At 33.3% G+C, this 17,911-nt stretch overlaps 3 protein-coding genes across 3 annotated transcripts; 1 reads left to right on the top strand and 2 right to left on the bottom strand.

Moving 5' to 3' along the window:
• The first annotated feature begins 567 nt into the window (after window positions 1–567).
• LOC122520409 (cytochrome P450 4C1-like) lies at window positions 568–3,419 on the top strand. Its single transcript, XM_043640495.1, has 12 exons — window positions 568–858; window positions 932–1,038; window positions 1,143–1,233; window positions 1,490–1,666; window positions 1,746–1,815; window positions 1,906–2,032; window positions 2,147–2,216; window positions 2,322–2,428; window positions 2,510–2,578; window positions 2,682–2,856; window positions 2,956–3,132; window positions 3,220–3,419. The coding sequence occupies exons 1-12, from the start codon at window positions 687–689 to the stop codon at window positions 3,381–3,383; spliced, it is 1,506 nt and encodes a 501-aa protein (XP_043496430.1). The 5' UTR covers window positions 568–686; the 3' UTR covers window positions 3,384–3,419.
• Window positions 3,420–5,384: 1,965 nt separating this feature from the next.
• LOC122520403 lies at window positions 5,385–7,191 on the bottom strand. Its single transcript, XM_043640492.1, has 3 exons — window positions 7,092–7,191; window positions 6,493–6,892; window positions 5,385–5,475 (listed from the first exon to the last, which is right to left on the bottom strand). The coding sequence occupies exons 1-3, from the start codon at window positions 7,189–7,191 to the stop codon at window positions 5,385–5,387; spliced, it is 591 nt and encodes a 196-aa protein (XP_043496427.1).
• A 6,804-nt stretch (window positions 7,192–13,995) lies between these two features.
• Window positions 13,996–16,701, bottom strand: LOC122520404. The gene has a single exon (XM_043640493.1). It carries the CDS (start codon window positions 16,699–16,701, stop codon window positions 13,996–13,998), a length of 2,706 nt encoding a protein of 901 aa, XP_043496428.1.
• Window positions 16,702–17,911: the final 1,210 nt, after the last annotated feature.

Here is a 17,911-nt window from a genome sequence, read left to right on the forward strand (position 1 = left end):
AATAATTTTCTAACGAATTTTTGTTGAATCATTATCAGACAAGATAGTGTAATAAAACACGTAACAGAAGTAAATAAGAAATCGTGCAAAAAAAGACGTGCTAGAAATAGAAAACTTTGTCTTGCATATTATTTTAACATTTCAATAAGATAAGGAAAATTATGTATTTTTTTCTCGAATAATTTAAACTAATCGGTACTTTTATATAATAATAATAAAAAATAAAGTCATTTCAATCTGACCTTTAATCCAAACACTTCTTGCATCTCATTTAATGTATCTCGTTTATCTACTTTATTAGCATAATACAAAGTCAAGAGCGAAGGGTAAAAAAAGAAGATTTCTTTAAGAAGAAACTATGTTTATAACAGCAATTAACTTTTTCTATTTATGTAAATTAGTATTATTACGCACGGAATAAATGAATAGATAAAATAAATTTTTTGTCTAATTTTCTCCACAAGTGTTAACGGTATCCTTGAAAACTTGACAAAGTACTATATTGATTTTGCTTAAATAGTCTCCCGTTTGATGTTTCTTTCTTAGTTTCTGTTAAGACACAAAAGATACAAGAAGTCACTGCGGAGTATCAACTTAATATCTGTTCTTAGCATACAAGAGAAGATCCAGAAATATTTTAATACTATTTTAAGTTATTTTATAATTTATAATTTGTTAAACTAAACATGTTGCATATTACTGAATTTATTACTTCAATAGTAATAATGATACTGGTATTTTATTTAATCAAATACATATCAGATAAATTTCGTGAACATAAATTGGTAAAAAAATGCTCAGGTCCAAAGCCTTATCCTCTGATTGGAAATCTGAATATATTACTTGGTGATATGAAAGGTATACTTTTATTTATTATTTATAATATCTATATTTATGCGACTTCTATTCAATAAATTTGTCTTACAATTAGATATAACTCATAAAATAATAAAATTATCCACAATCTATTCTTCGCCGTGGCTACTGTGGATTGGCCCAAAATTAGTCGTAGTCTTGGATGATCCTGAAAATATTGAGGTAAGATCTATCAAATTTACTGCACTTCTTTAGAAACGATTTCCCCGAATAAGATTTTTTTTATTTCGGCTTTTCTTTACATTAATTTTTTGTTTCCTTTTTAGATTCTATCAAACAGTTCTAACGGTTATGAAAAAAGTTCTCTATATTTCTTTTTCAAAAATCTTGTAGGTGATGGATTACCTACTGCACCAGGTAAACTATAGGTTCATATGCTTTCTTCTTAATTAATAAAAAAAAACTATGTATACCCTACTGTAATACAGTATTTTTAAATATGTCTTTTAGACGATTGCTAATTAAAATAGTTTTCTTTTTTTATGATTTCATATAATGCCTACACACCTACACATGAATATATGAGAATTTCTCTTTTCTTATTTATTAATTAATAAATATATAAAAAATATACTATAAATATTTAAATTAAGAAATATTCTCGTATTTATAGCATCAATATGGAACATTCATCGAACAATCTTAAATCCAGTATTCAAAGAAGTTTCGACGTATATGGACTCAATGATAAAAAATGCTAACAGACTAGCTAATATTTTAGAAACTACAAACGGAAAAAACGTAGACATTATGCATTACGTACATTTATGTACGCTGGATATAGTATATGGTAAGATTTGGGAATTCTAAAAAATATAGATGGACACATTAAATTTTTTTTCTAAAAATTGTTTTTTTTGTACTGACAGATAGCCTATTGGAAAGTGATTTAAATTTGCAGAGCAATCCGGATTGCAAACTTGATGAATATATGTCGGAGTAATAATGAGAAGAATATTTTTAAATTTATAATATAATCTAATATTATTGAATATTCGTCTTCTTATTGTGAATTTTATTTTTATTTAGAGCTATGGACATAACTGTAACAAGAGCAATGAAATTCTGGTTACATCCAAATATTATATTTAACAATTCATCTATGGGGAAACGGCTACAAGAAATTCTTTCCCCCTTAAATAAAATAACAAACGAGGTAAAAATACCAAGAAACAATTTTTGTTTTAAATTGTCAAATAACAAAAAAATATATTAGTTTGAAATAAAATAATAATTTATTCATGTATATATAACTTTTATATTCGTTAAGATTATAAGGAAAAAGAAGAATTCAATGAATGAAGATAACTTTACCCGGGAAGGAAAAGATCCACATGCAAGTAAGAATAATCATTTTAAAAAATATTCTTTTAGTAATGAATTTATGGATGAATACCTTTTATAATAACAATAAATAAAATATTATTATTCTCCTTTAAATAAAGAAAAAGATACCAGTCCATTTTTAGATGCAATATTTAAATCCTTTTACGAGACCGGAGAATATTCGGAGGCAGATATTCGTGATGAAATAAATACAATGGTTTTTACAGTAAGATGAATTCATTTAAGATTATTTAAAATTTTTTTTTTCATTCAGTAAGAGTAAAAAACAATTTGTATTTATTTTTAGGGAAGTGATACTACCACTAATACGCTAACATTTTTATTTTTAATGTTAGCCACGTTTCCGGACATTCAAGTACGCTCAAATACCACTTATGCATTATTATTTAATATCTTTTAAAAATCAATTATATTTTCATGCAAAACTTGTATCATCTATTTGGCTTTTTCGATTCCAGAATCAAGTATACGAAGAGTTGTACGATATGTACGACTCAAGCGATCCTATAGATGTTCCTATTACAATGGAAGATACTAAGAAAATGAAATATTTAGAACGAGTCATCAAGGAGACGTTACGTCTTTTCTCACCTGCACTAGTTATTGGGCGAACACTACAGCGCGATACAAAAGGTATTTTTATATATAATAAAATTTTTATTGTTTATTTTTTTTTCCCACTGACATTACAGTCTTATGTAGTAATAATATGTATTTATTTATTTTATTAAGTGAACGACAATGTGATATTACCAAAAAACTGTCAGGTATTTTTTATGATATTTTCACTACACCGAAATGGTAAATATTGGGCTGATCCCTTAAGATTTAACCCGGATCGGTTTTTACCAGGAAAATATAACTCTAAATGTTTTATTCCGTTCAGCATTGGGAAAAGAGGATGCATAGGTAAAAGCACATGTTTATGCATTCTTGAAATAGTATTCTAAACAGTCGATCGGCTAAGTACATTTTTATTGAATATTGCTTTTTCAGGTCAAATATTTGCCATGACCGAAATGAAGGCAATAGCTGCTACTGTATTGAGAAAATTTATTATTCAAATAGACGAACCTATACCAGTTGAAAATGTTAACCTAAAGCTCAGTATTACTACGAAACCGGCTGAAACTATATTCCTGAGATTTAAAAAGAGATAATATTTATCATTGTTGTCATTATTATGTTACTAATCAAACAATTGTAATATATAATTAATTGTACAAATTAAAAATAAATTCTTAATACTATACGTTTCTGGTTTTTTTATTAGGATATCGGTATTCGTATTCCTAACTATAAAAGATGCAATTTCACAAATAGACTGAAAAATAAACACATCAAAATAAAAATTCAGTATATTACAAAATAACTCGAGTGATACTTAAATTACTTTTATCGGTAAATTGGTTATAATGAGGATATTTGAATTTATTCGTAGAAGTCAAAGTATCACACCTCACACACCTCACACACGCACATATGTTTATTTTTAATGTCATATAAAGGTATTTCTTTTGAGTGAGAAGAATGATTCTTTCCTCTGCATCTTCGCGGAACGACTCTCACGGTCCGAACGTTGTTAATATTCTGTTATTACGGTGTTTATATTCTTATAAATTCAACTATATATTAAGGGACGTAATTGCTTAGGTAATAGTGTTCTCGTCTGTTGCATCGATAGGTTTAGTGTTCGATTCTTCTAGGAGAACTTTTTTTTTATTAGTTTTTATATCTATAAATTTAAAAAAATTTTTTAACGTTTATTAATTTTTAATTATATAAAGGAAAAGAACGAAAGTTATCACAAAGAAAATTAGAAATATAATAATAAAATTTTCAAAATCTTGCGCAAATATTTAGAGACGATTATTTTGTAGAATTACAGTTATCATTTTATTTTTTACCTAGTAAACACAATAAAAATATATACAACTTTAATAATAATAAATAACAATTATATATACTTTAATCATTAAATATTTCATGCAAAGAACTGGTGTGTGTACTTATGTACGCACATAAGAAGTTATACTTCTTTGCCGTACCAAAACGAATATATCCTCAATAACCTCAAAAATCACTTCAAAAAAAAACTTCAAAGAAAAAAATAACTTAAAGAAAAAAATAATTATTATTATATATATAAGAAAGAATAAAATAGAATAAAAAAAAAATATAAAATTTTAGATATCAGTCCACATTAAGTGTAAGGGAGATATATCGTATTACTTTATGCGTCAACAGCCATGGCGCGGTGATAGAACTACTTCCCGCTCGATCATTTTAGTAAAGCAGCGCTAAGTACGATTAGTACTTGGATGGGTGACCCGTTTGAGAAAAAAAAGGGGAAGAAAAAAAGAGAAAACAACTTCATGCCGTAAATTTGAAATCGCTTGCCGCAATTCGTAAATACCGACAAACTTTTCATGGTGTCGTTTTTACAGATGCTCGAAAAAAATTACTCTCATTACATTTTTCCCAACGCGCCAAAAGAAGTATAACTTCAAAAAATAAGTTTATTAGTTATTTCACAACACATTATTTTAAACTAAATTAATTCAATGTAATATTTTCACGATATTGTCAAAAGTGAATCGTTAGATAGTGTTTGTTATTTCAATATTGTATAGAAGTCATTTAATGTTCAAATGTAATCCTTTAAATATCTCGAAACAAGAAATATATGACTTTAGACCACTTTCATAATTATGGGCACATATAAGCGTCAGAGTTACGTTATGGTTAATAATAAGTTTTAATAATATCAATGAAAAGTCTGTATTAATTGTATCATAGAATACGAAAATTTTCGTCTCTAAAGTAATGCGATTAAACTAATTGAAAAAAGTGAGAAGAAAAATACATTTAAACAAATATAAAAGGAAGGAAATATGAAAGTTATAAATTCGAATCAAATATTTCGTTACAAATCTTTACTGTCTAATATACTATTTACTTATATTTTATAGAATGGAACAAACAATTACAAAAATTAAAGAAATAAATAAATAAAGGAAAGAGAAAATTGAGTAAATTGTTGTTGTGTATACATACATGGAGGGTAAGTATTACTCTACATTACACTATACAGAATAAAATTTATATTATACATATTTATATTTACATATATATATCCATATACGGATACAGATTAAAATTTAATCATAACTTAACCTATCTGGTTTTTTCGATACTCTTCCGCTCCTCGTCATACGGCAGTCCTTTATTCCGTCGCAATGTTTCGGAGAACTTAAAGAATTATTTTACTCATAACTGTTTACAATAATCGCTTCTATTCGAGACTCATTTGAGTCTGATTTTAACTCAAGTGGATAGACCCTTTGTATGGGTCGTACCAAACTACCCGTCGCAGTATTTAAGGGGTTATACGCAGTTGCGAGGCTCGAAAAAGACGTATTTTCATGAATTTTTTATAGAAACAGTTTTTATTTCTCAAACAAAAGTGATGGTAATTCAAATAGAGCCAACTTTTGAGAATACAATAGCGCGTCGATTATGTAAAAATATTAATCTGCACCGCTCCTGTAGATGATTTCCTGAACGTCCTCTAAAAAAAGACGTTTGGCGGTGATCTTCATTTTGGCGGTTTGGATTATTGAAATTAAAAAATATGGTGGATTCTTTTAAAGGATAGATTAATGCAGGTATTAAAACCAAGGAATAATAAAAATTTTGATTTTTGACAAAATGGCGTCTATTTGAGAAAAAGTTGTTGTTCTTGACTAAAATTTTCGCTCTAAATTGTTACAAAAAAATAGTAATAAATTTTTTAAAAATTATTCCTTATACTTAATACCTAGGGAATATATCTAAGAAGATTGTGTAAAAATTCGAAACCGATCGGTTAAGCCGTTTTTGAAAAATCGAGATCACCGACTTTGAAAATACCGTTTTGAGAAAAACGCGTTTAAAGTTTCAAAGATACGTTTACACATAGTTAAAAATTTTTGTTTGCAGCTTACATGAAGTGAAGAATATTTGTCGGATCGATTTGAAATTTTCAGAGAATATACTTAAATATATGTACATTCCGAAAATGAAAAAAAAAATTGATTTTTTAAAAATTCTAACTGCGTATAACCCCTTAAATGAACGACCCTTACTTTGTCGTCCTTTCCGTAAATAAGTTTCTCTACGCGGGCTAGTGGCCAATCTATCCTTTTCTTATTTTCGTTTTCTATCAATACAATATCTCCAACTTTTATGCTACGGTTTTCTCTTTTAACACCCTTACGATGTATTAACGCTCCGAGATATTCAGTACGAAACCGACGTCGAAGACCTTCTTTAATTTTGGCTCTGTAATTATAACGTTTCGCAAAGTCGCATTTTTCAACTCTATCCAAGTCTAAAACACCGATTTCTTTAGTGTCTTGTAAAAACATAGACGGGGTCAGTGGTACGAGGTCTTGCTTATTTTCCGATAGAAAAGTTATTGGTCTACTGTTAATTATAGCTTCGCAGTCGAGTAGTACTGTCATCATTTCTTCGTAATTCAAAGAGGATTTGCGCAAAGTTCTTCGTAGTAGACGTTTCAAGATTCCATTTAACCGCTCCCAAAAACGTCCCCACCACGCGGCAGTGGGCGGATTGAATTTCCACTCGATTTGATCAATCGCTACCGTTCTAGCTAATTTCTCAAAATCTATGGTTTTGAATGCGTTATTCAGACCTACAAAATTTGTCCCGTTATCGCTGTAGATAACCGACGGTCTACCCCTCCATGCAATAAAACGCCTTAGTGACATCAAAAATGAAGCCGTAGGATAAGGACGTGACGAGCTCTAGGTGAACTGCCCTATAAACGTCGCAAGTATACAAACACACCCAGGCCTTGTGGTTACCCTTTAAGTAAATGGGTCCAGTAAAGTCTACGCCTATGACTTCGAAAACGGCTGCGTCTTTTACCCGATCATACGGTAGGGGGACTACAACTGGTTGCATGGGTTTAGCGTCATGCCGAGAGCAGTCCACACACTGCTTTAAAATCGCCCGAATTGTCTTACGTCCGCCAAGTATCAATACCTTTCCCTTAAGTTGTTCATTGTTATCTCGACACCCGCGTGTTTTAACCTTTGATGTTTTCGGCGATATATATTCTACAAATTTGTTTTTTCTTGGTAATAATACCGGACATTTAAAATCAAAAAAATTTTTCTAAAATATCTTCTTTGTCAGCAGTCAGCGTTTTATAAATCCGTGCACAGCAACGGCTAAATAAACTTTCTGCTACATATAAACGAATAAAACAATGGCAAGTACTCGTTGACGTCATTATCACTGACCGATTACACACACATACATACTATCCGAACGAACGTGTGTTGCGTTAGTTTTCAACGCGCATATCTTCTTGAACCATTCATCGATTCACTCCATAATTTTCATTAAAAAAGAAAATGTAATGTCAGTAAGTAGGTGATGTGCCATAAATATCCAAGCGTGTTCGCACTACGTGCTACCTGCTACTATCTTTGCATCATCTTCTTCTTCTTCTTCTTCTTCTTCTTCTTCTTCTATTATATCTTGGCTACGCCAATTGGTTAGTCTAATCCATCATTTATTCGAATCTGCATACGAGTATAAACTTTCGAAAAACCATCAATCTTTACGCAGACATGTGCCAGGGATAAACAGCAATTTCACCGGTGTTCTACCTCGTTAAATTTCTTTTAACAATCCCAATGTACATATAATGTATTTACGATCGTTCGTAATCTTACGAAAGAAACATCATTTCGACGATTTCGAAAGACCTAAATTATTCTTATTTCAATAAATAATTCTTAACAATAGAGAGAAAATATTACTTTTTTTCTGATAAAACAACGAAGGAAAAATAGATTTGAAAGCAGTCACTTGTACAACGCAGATCATTGAAAAAAAAAGTTAAAAGTACTCTCGAATGCGTAATAATTACGTAATCGGGATAAACGAAAGAAACAAATGAATAAAAATTCAGACACACCTAAGTCAGGTCCATCGAAATTCACCCTGTCATGGAACTTTTTCAAATGCTACTGCTATATAATAAACCTCATTGTCAAATTTCTGTGATTTTCTTTCTATTTTTCATCTTATTCAATTTTATTCGTATCCACGATTACGTTATTTTAATTTCCAAATCTAAAACCTTTTATTCGTATTTAATATCGCTCATTCTACATGTGTGCGAGTGTGTGTGTGAAATGAAAATACTTGAAAGATAAATTGAAATAAATAAATAAATAAATAAATAAATAATTGGAAATATACATACGTTTACAAAACTAATAATATATCCACTTGATGATTATCTTTAGTTGTATTAAAGATGAATATTGATCCGAAACATTGTACGTCAAATATTTATAAGCTCAAAACACTACATCTTCGACGTATTTGCATCGTCCCAACCGAGGTCCAAAAATTCGACTGTTTGTTGTTTCTGGAACAGTGACAGAGACCTCAGGGAGTCTTACGAGCACCAACGGTGGAAGTAACGCGTTAAAGTTCGACGATTAAATAGTCGAACTTTGATCTTTCATAAAGAACTAACGTTGTAAACCTAAAGATTCGTTTTTTACTAAACAAGTACTCCATTCCTCATACTCATACGCATTCGTCGAATAAAATCATCCTTCGAATGTAATTCAATGACGTTCAAGAAACCAACTTATCTTTGATGTTCAACACGTTTCGCGCAATTAAATGCATATAGATAGGTACATGACAGAACATACGTAAAACATAAGCTTATATATATATTAGCAACAATTTTCGAATAAATCAAAACTGCCGGTGCGCGTTTAATTTCCTGCTACATTTTTTTCTCGGCCATATGAACGGAGCAAGAACGAAGCAAAACTTTTATTTTTGAAGTTATACCTTCTTTTCCCAAACCCGTGTTTTGGAAAATGTGATGAGAGTGATTTTTTTCCGAGCGACACCACGAAGTTTGTCGGTATTTCAAATTTACGGCATGAAGTTGTCTTTTCTCTTCTTCTTCCTCTTTTTTTTCTCCAGCGGGTCACCCATCCAAGTACTAATCGTACTCAGCGCTGCTTGACCTAAATGATCGAGCGGGAAGTAGTTTTTTTTTTTTTGAAGTTATACTTTTTTGGCGCGTTAGGGAAAATGTAACTCCGCCTGCATGATCGCTGGACGGATCAAGGTCAGCGATCATGTTGCCGGTCCTAAGCCCGGGAAAAGGAGGAAGGTTGTTGGATCAGGTTAGCTCCCTACCCAACGTAAAAAAATTTGCGGCTCATAGAAACGACACTCTGTCTATTAGCAGAATGGACAACAAGAATCGGCAGAATTTCACGGAATAAATCACCGATTGGCCGCAGAAGTACGGGGCGACCACGAAAACGATGGTGCGACAATTTAACAGTGCAATAGGCAGAAAAACGTCGTTACGAAACAGGCAACTTGCCTAAATTAAAGAATGAATAAGAAGAAGAAGAAGGGAAAATGTAATGGGGAGTGATTTGGTTCCGAGCGTCTGGGAAAACGACACCATGAAGTTTGTCGGTATTTACAACGCGCGGCAAAACGATTTCAAGTTTACGGCATGAAGTTGTCTCTCTTCTTCTTCCCCTTTTTTTCTCAAGCCGGTCACCCATCCAAATACTAATCGTACTCAGTGCTGCTTTACTTAAATGATCGAGCGAGAACTAATGCTGTTACCGCGCCATGGCCATTGACGCATAATGTAATTCGATATATCTCCCTTACATTTAATGTGGACTGATATTATATTTTTATATTTTTGAATTTATTCTTTTTATTCTTTTTTATATATATATAATATATCGATCGATTGAAAATATTTTTCTTTTCTTTTTTTGAAGTTATTTAGTTAACTTAATAGGAAAGAATAATTAGTAGCTTATCTACTCATATTTTCAATCCTCCTCCTTTTTACCTGGTCACGCTATATATATATATATATATATTATATATAAATTAAATAACCTCAATAAATAAATGAGAATAAAAATATAATAGTAAAAGAAAAATAATCTTCTTACATTAGAAAATATTATTGATCATCAAGCAGGGAAGAGAAACAGGTTTCTTTATCAACTATGTTTTTTGTAAAAATAAAATTAATAATAATACTAATAATGTAATAATAATAACATTAATTAATAAACTAGAAAAATTAAAAACTAACAAGGAAAATTAATAACGATAATAATAATAATATGTTATCATTATGATAGGTAATCTGTAATTAATTATAAAAATATGGAGAGTGTAGCATAAAAGAATGGAAACGTATTGTGCAACATGAATTTATTGTGATTGTTTTGAAGTTATACTTCTTTTTCAATACTAAATAACGAGCGTAACCTGACGAGGATTTCCTTCAGAATTCGTGAGGCACTCAACGTAATTACAATTTATGTACCATTTATAAAGATTATAGATTCTTAACGTATATTCGAAATACGCGGCTCAAATATTTTGAAAAGATTGAAAATAAGGAAATTTTCTTATCGTCCCTCCCCACTTTTTAAACCGTTGCTAAGCACGCCCTGCTGGGCCTATTAAACAGAGCACTCGTCCTATTCTTCCACTGGACGCCTACGACGATACGTCTTAGATGAGCAGCGAAGAATTTACAAAGAAAGCGACGAACAAAGCGATTTAAGCTAGAACGAAATAAGAAAAGTATAAGTATTCCTTATACTTCCATAAACGAGGTGAACCTTTTTGTTGAATCCGTATACAAGCGAAGCGAGCAAGAGGTGAGATTCGTGTTTAATTTTTTGTTAAAACCGCAATTCCTTATTATGTTTAATTTATCAACCAGAGCTTTTAAGCTACAAGGCTTTTTGTCTGACGAGCCAATACAGTATTATACTTTGTATTTACTTAACCAAGAGTTTTTCTTTTTCTTATTTGTTTTATTTTATTAATTTTGTTAATAATTTATTTTATTTAAATTGTATTTATAGCTTTATTTTATTAAAGTTTTTATTGAAGTTATATTTTATTTTATTTACAAATGTAGAGTATATATTGGCATTCGGGAAAATTGTAGTTATTTCATATTGAATACAATGAAGATGGAGAAGTAAATGTGTGTGGCTTGAGTTTCCGATTCACTACAGATTGGCCAGAAAATCAAAAAGAAAGTTGCTGGACATGTTGCTGCTATTCAGATTAAAAAAACAGCAGTGCCGATCGGACGTAGATCTGCAACTATTTCTCTTAACAACAATAAAACAATTAACGTTAAGCGTTCACATTTACCTCTAATTTGTGCTTGTGCGACGACAATTCACAAATCACAAGGGAGCACATATCCCGAAGTTGTTTATGAATATGATAAAAAACATCAATTGACATTAGTCTATGTCGCTTTGTCACGCGTAACAACTATCGAGGGCTTATACATTACAGCAAAAGATAATGATAATACTTTTTATCACGGCCGAAGACCATCAACTGCAATGATTAGTTTTCAAGATGAATATAAGAGACTCTCAAATAATCGCTTAGTGACAATTAGTAAAGACATCCAACATTTTATGAACCAAAGGAAAGGTTTGACACTGTATACTCTAAATTGTCAAAGTTTGCGAGCTCACTCAAAGGATATGATTGATTCTATTTTACAAGAATCTAAAATTTTAATGTTGAGTGAAACTTGGTTACATGATAACGAGTCTGTTAGTATACCAAATTTCAATTGTATAATTCAATACAAACGACCAAATGTTCGAGCTGGAGGAGTTGCTATCTATCACAATGCGAATGATACAACTAACTTTCTGACCACTAATATCGACATGACTGTGAGACAGTCCGATTTTGTTAGTACTGCTATATCATCAGTGGGTGATTTTTGTATAGCAGAGTGTACAACGGAAGATGGTAAAATAATTGTGTTATAGCAGTTTATATTTCTCCAAATCAAAGAATTGAAAATATTATTCATTTCTTGGAACGGGTGCTATCTCCATACACAGCATATAGAACACCATATATGGGTAAAGGCGAAGATAAGCTACCAATGATATTAAGTGGAGATTTTAATGTTAATTTCTGCTCTGAAAATTCTGATGTACTCATCAACTTTTTACGTGAAGATTTTAATCTTTCAATAAATAATGACAGAACAGTTCCTACAACCCGATATGGTACTACAATTGATGCTGTATTTACACGATATTTAGAAACGTTTCAACTAGACTATTTGTATCATATTTTAGCTACCATAAGCCTCTTGTAACTCACATGGCCATAGAATCACAAACAGATCAACTAATGAACGTGAATTAATTAAATTTAATATGTATAAATTGTATGTATATATATATAATATTGAAGTTATTTAAATTATTTAAATTATCATCCAGGGTTTTTATGCCACAAGGCTTTTCCCTGACGAGCAAATAAAGTATTGAACCTTGTTGTATTTGCTCAACCAAGTGTTTTATTTCTTATTTCTTATTTTAATTAAATCCTTCTTCTTCCTCATGTATAAATAAATAATATTATACTTATTTTTTGAAGTTATTTTTCATATTATTGATGCTATATTCGTTTTGGTACGCCAAAGAAGTATAACTTCTGACGTGCGTACATAAGTACACACACCAGTTTTTGTTTTTATCCGCATTACTCCATATTTATCTAAGAAAGGTGATAGGTGTCTAATTTGTTCATCATTTACGCCCGCGAAGCTTTCTTGTTGTATAAGCTTTAATAAATTAATTTCGGCGTGTTCGATTTTTTGGCGCGTTAAATCCCCTTTTCGACGGTTTGATTTATTTTTCGCGTTATAATGGAATCATCTCATCCAGCCGAAAACTCTTACGATTTTTGCAAAGCTGGAAAACTTTTCATACCCCTGGTGCTCGTTATGATTACGGTTGGTCAACGTTAGTAAAATGACATTGTCTGTCTCTTTTTTTGATAGTACCCCTTTTAATTTCTTCGAATATTTCCGTTTCATCATATTTGACTTCGGTAGAAGGCCAATTCTCCGCGCATTCTTGGAGCCATCGCGGACCCTCCCACCAGCGCGAAGTGCTAGTTGATTACAGGTACAACCGCGCGACGGTAAATCCGCCGGATTCAAATCACCGGGAATGTGATGCCACTGACTCGACTAGTGAATTGTTGATTTCCTTCACCCGGTTGAATACGAAGGTTCCCCAATTATTGTTCCGTTGTATCCACGCTAGGACCGTGGATGAGTCCGACCAATAATATATGTCCACTTTACCGAGGTCGAGACTGTCTAATATACCGATTGTTAGACGTACCCCGATAACGGCGGCGAGTAGCTCTAGTCGTGGAATACTTATGCGCGTGTTCGATTTTTCTCTTTTCACTGGCGCGATTCTGTTTTTTGCTTGGACAAAATATACTTTTACGCCCGACGTACTTTCAACGCGAATATAAACTACTGTCGCATAAGCAACGCTACTTGCATCACAAAAGGTGTGTAGGCTGATCTTACTATTTTCCTCGATCTCCCCTAAGAAACATCTGGGATACGGATTTTTTTTAAGTTTATCAGATCGTCTACCCACAATAAAAATTTTTGTCTTGATTCGTACGGTACGTCCCAGTTCAATTTTTATTCCACGTTTCTCGTAGTAGAAGTCTCGGTAACAATACTGCGGGGCAAACGAAGCCTAAGGGATCAAAAACGCGGTGTGCTAACGCGAGGATGTTTCGTTTCGTTACTTTTGCCTTCGCGAAATTGATTTAAAGCTGGTATATTTAGAGATAATGTGTCGTCTATTTTATCCATGTGATGCCCAACACCGCTGTTTGGGTTTCTAATGTCTTATCTCCGTTATACTCCCACCCTCGCAAATCAAAACTCGCTAATTTCATCATGGCCGTAGATTCTGTCATAAATTGAATGAGTTGATCCCTTGTATTTACACTAGTAACCGAATTGTCTACATAAAAGCTTTGTAAAAGTTGTAAAATAATGCTAGTAGTGAACTTATGGCTTCCTGTCTGATGAATTAGATCATTTAAATGTTTGTGAATAATAGCGCCTAAAATAAAAGGACTCGATGAGACGACAAATACTACTCTGCGATGACGCAAAATCATTATATTGCCGCTACCATCGTACCACAGAAACCGCAAGAAATCCCTATCATTTGCATTTATGCCTATTTGTAAAAACGCTTTTCTTATATCGGAAATTATTCCTATTTTACCTTTTCGAAAGCGTTGAAGCACCGTAGGAATAAGTTCAATTAGATTATGGCCTACGTGTAAACATTCATTTAATGATACCGAGTTTTTTCCTCTCGCTGAGGCATTGAAGACCGGACGAAGCCTTGTCGTGGAGCCTTCCTTTAGAACTCCTCGGTGGGGTAGGTAATGGCCCCAATTCTTTTCCTCTTCTATGGGAACTCGCTCGATGATCCCTTCGTTTAACCAGTCATTAAACACAGTGTCATATTCTTGATAAAGTCCTTGGTCCTTCAGTTTCTTGATTGTGGTTTGTAGTTGGCGATGAGCTATCTCTTTGTTGTCTTTTAGAGGTGGGTGGTTTTCTTTCCACGGTAACCCCACCTCGTAACGTCCTTCTTCGTTAATTACGACTGTTTTTAAAAGAGAGGCTTTTATTTCCTCTTCGTTTTCCTTGTGGCTTTTATTTTCAATAGGATCTCTTATTCCTAAAGTGTCAAGAGACCATAAATCTGAGACGTTTACATTTTCGACAAACATCGAAATTGCCGTGCCGACGGCATCGTTACGTCTCTCTCGTGTGGGAACTTTTCCCAAGACAGTCCAGCCCAGGCGCGTTTCTATAGCAGCGAGGCCATTCTTCAAGTCATGGCAACGTCCAGTTAATAATCTTCCTAGAATGTCGGCACCAATGAGTAGTGCGACTGCATGGTCATCACTTTGCGTATCACTTAGACGGATTTTTAATTTTTTCAACTCACCGAGACACTCATCACTTTTCACTCGCGGTATTTTCTCGCATATTATATCTTGGTCCATGGCGACGAAATTGCACCTATAAGTGTCGTCGAGGTCACCTAAGTGGACCCGGTATTTTTTATGGCACACCGTTTCCGTTCTTCTTCCGCCGAAGAGTGAGTGTCCCATAGTTTGTTCGCCTATAGGTTCATAACCCATTTCGCGTACTGCCTCTTTAGTGATATACGATTTTTGAGAGCCACTATCTATAATTAGACGAACGTTAATTTCTTTGGTTCCGTTTCTTAGTTTCGCACGCAAAGTTGGCATAAGCACTTCTGCATCGTTGCAGTAACTCGCTAAACTACACTCATTGATATTAATTTCCCCTTTATTATTGGTGATTCCTTTCGGTTTTGTTTCCTCCTTTTCGGTATCGTCTTTTTCGTTTACCGGACACATGAGCGTCACATGCCTACGAGAGCATCCGTCGCACTTCGCTCTGGCGAAGCATCGCTTATAATGATGTCCGAATTTCAAACAGACGGAGCACGTGTTGTACTTCCTCGCACGTTCCCTTTTTTCCCGTAGGCTCATGGTTTTCGCGATCTCACAATTGACATTACTGTGTTCACTAGAATCACAAAACACGCACGAAGATCTTTTCCCTTTATTAGTCGTAAGTAAACTAGCAGCACTAGGAACGTCTCTCATGTGTGGGCGATTTCTTGAAATTTTATCCTTTTCACGGTTATCACTTGGCAAAAAACCTTCCATAGCTAAGGAAACTTTCATCTTACTTTTCACTTCCATTGCCAGAAATTCCATGAGTCGAGTTAATCGCCCTTTTCCACGAATAGCGGAACCTCCCGTTCCTCCTATGTAATTAGCGTTTAGAAGTGAGCAACTACGTTGCCACGCTCTCAATAATTCTTCTGGTAGTGCTGATTCTACGAGAGGATACAATATGGTCGCGTCCGTGTCGTTGGTGAGACCTAAAGATTCCAACGCTCGCAAACGTGATTCGAGGTTATCATATAAACCGGAGAGGAAATGATTTGTAGACCTGGCTGGTTTACGCAGGACAAGTTGCAATAATTGACGTATATATACTTCAATTTGCAGATCTGTATCACCGTATCGCTCCATTAGACTATCAATCGCCTTTGTGTAATTTTCAGCGGTAGGCGGATAACTTTTAATCAATGCGGCTGCACGAGATTTCGGCTCCATAGATTGCACTAAATATTGGAACTTGTCTTCTTTTGTCAACCCGGAGTTTTCGTGTACTTTCTTGAACGAACTCCAAAATGGTAGCCAATCTTCTATATTACCGCTAAATTGATGCAATCGGATCGTCGGTAAATTACAAGACACTCTTATGTCTGGTTGTGCTGGAAGGGCGACGGCAGCTAGTGCGGAGGTAGATGAACTTTCTGTCCCTTTGAAGAGATGCTCGACTCGGGACTTGATATCCAAGAATTTTTCTTCATATTCCATGGTTTCGTTCGTCTCTTGCTCGATTTCTGCCTCCGAATAATCGTCTCCTTCCATTTCAGATCCAAGTACGATTGCGAAATTGAAGTCAGTTGTTGTGTTTTGGATTCCAATTGTGCTAGGTAGTTTGAAATCGCTTCCCTACTCGATCCCTTTGCTGGATCCAGTAATGCATTCAAAGTGTTATACGCTTTTGTGAATGCAACGCGAGCCATTGTTCTTTTCCTTTTTAAAAGATCCATTTTAATGATAAAGCACTAAAATAACGATTCGCACAAGACTGTAAAACTAGTAAGACCCCAGTCCTGTCACGGTCGCCAAATGTTCGATTAAAGGTCGGGGTGAATAACAGTTTTGACGAAGTAGTACAAAATATGGATCATATTTTAACAAAACACAAGAAAATAGAACAAAATACAAGTAAAAAACTCCCTTTATATATATATCGTCGCACTTAAGGTTTAAACACTTACTGACTTCAGGCTTATTATAAATTATTCGTACTTATATGCATCTATCACTGTATATCACTCTTTATGTAACTCTCTATATAAGCCTATATTTTTTTTTTTTTTTTTTTTTTTTATTCATTACAGAACATACAATCAATTCTCGACGAGAATTATAAGTACTTTAGGCTGGCGTGATGTAATAACATGAAATGTAAATAAATAAGATTTACAATGGTGAGTGTAGATATAATACATTAGACTCAAATAATATTACGATGTTTTAAATCATTCAAATCTTGTTTTAAGGTCAGAAGGGTAGAACCTTTTTAGTCTTCGTACTAGTTCATTTGTTTCCAGTAAATTTTTTGCTAAAGGGTTGGGATGTTTGGCTAAACGGGAGTTGTAGCGTTCACTGAAGCTAACAATTTCTTCTTTTATTGTAGATATTCTTAAATCTTAATGAATTCTTTCGTTTGTAACGTACCATGGGGCATTGCAGATGTTTCGTAGAGTTTTTGATTGGAACCTCTGTAAAATCTCTATATTGGAGTTACTCGCAGTTCCCCATAGTTGGATTCCGTAAGTCCATATGGGTTTTAGAATAGCTTTATAGATAGCGAGCTTTTTTTCCAAATCTAACTTAGACGATCTACCAAACAGCCAATAAATTTTTCTTACTCGTTCTTTGAGGTGTTTTACTTTGGTTTGCATATGTTGCTTCCATGTCAGCCTTTTGTCTAGGATAATACCTAAATATTTGATCGAGTCTCTAACAGGAATATTTACCCCATTAATGACCACAGGGGGACACGTGC

This window comes from Polistes fuscatus, unplaced genomic scaffold (assembly GCF_010416935.1).
Source record: "Polistes fuscatus isolate 324 unplaced genomic scaffold, CU_Pfus_HIC Scaffold33, whole genome shotgun sequence".
NCBI lineage: Eukaryota > Metazoa > Arthropoda > Insecta > Hymenoptera > Vespidae > Polistes > Polistes fuscatus.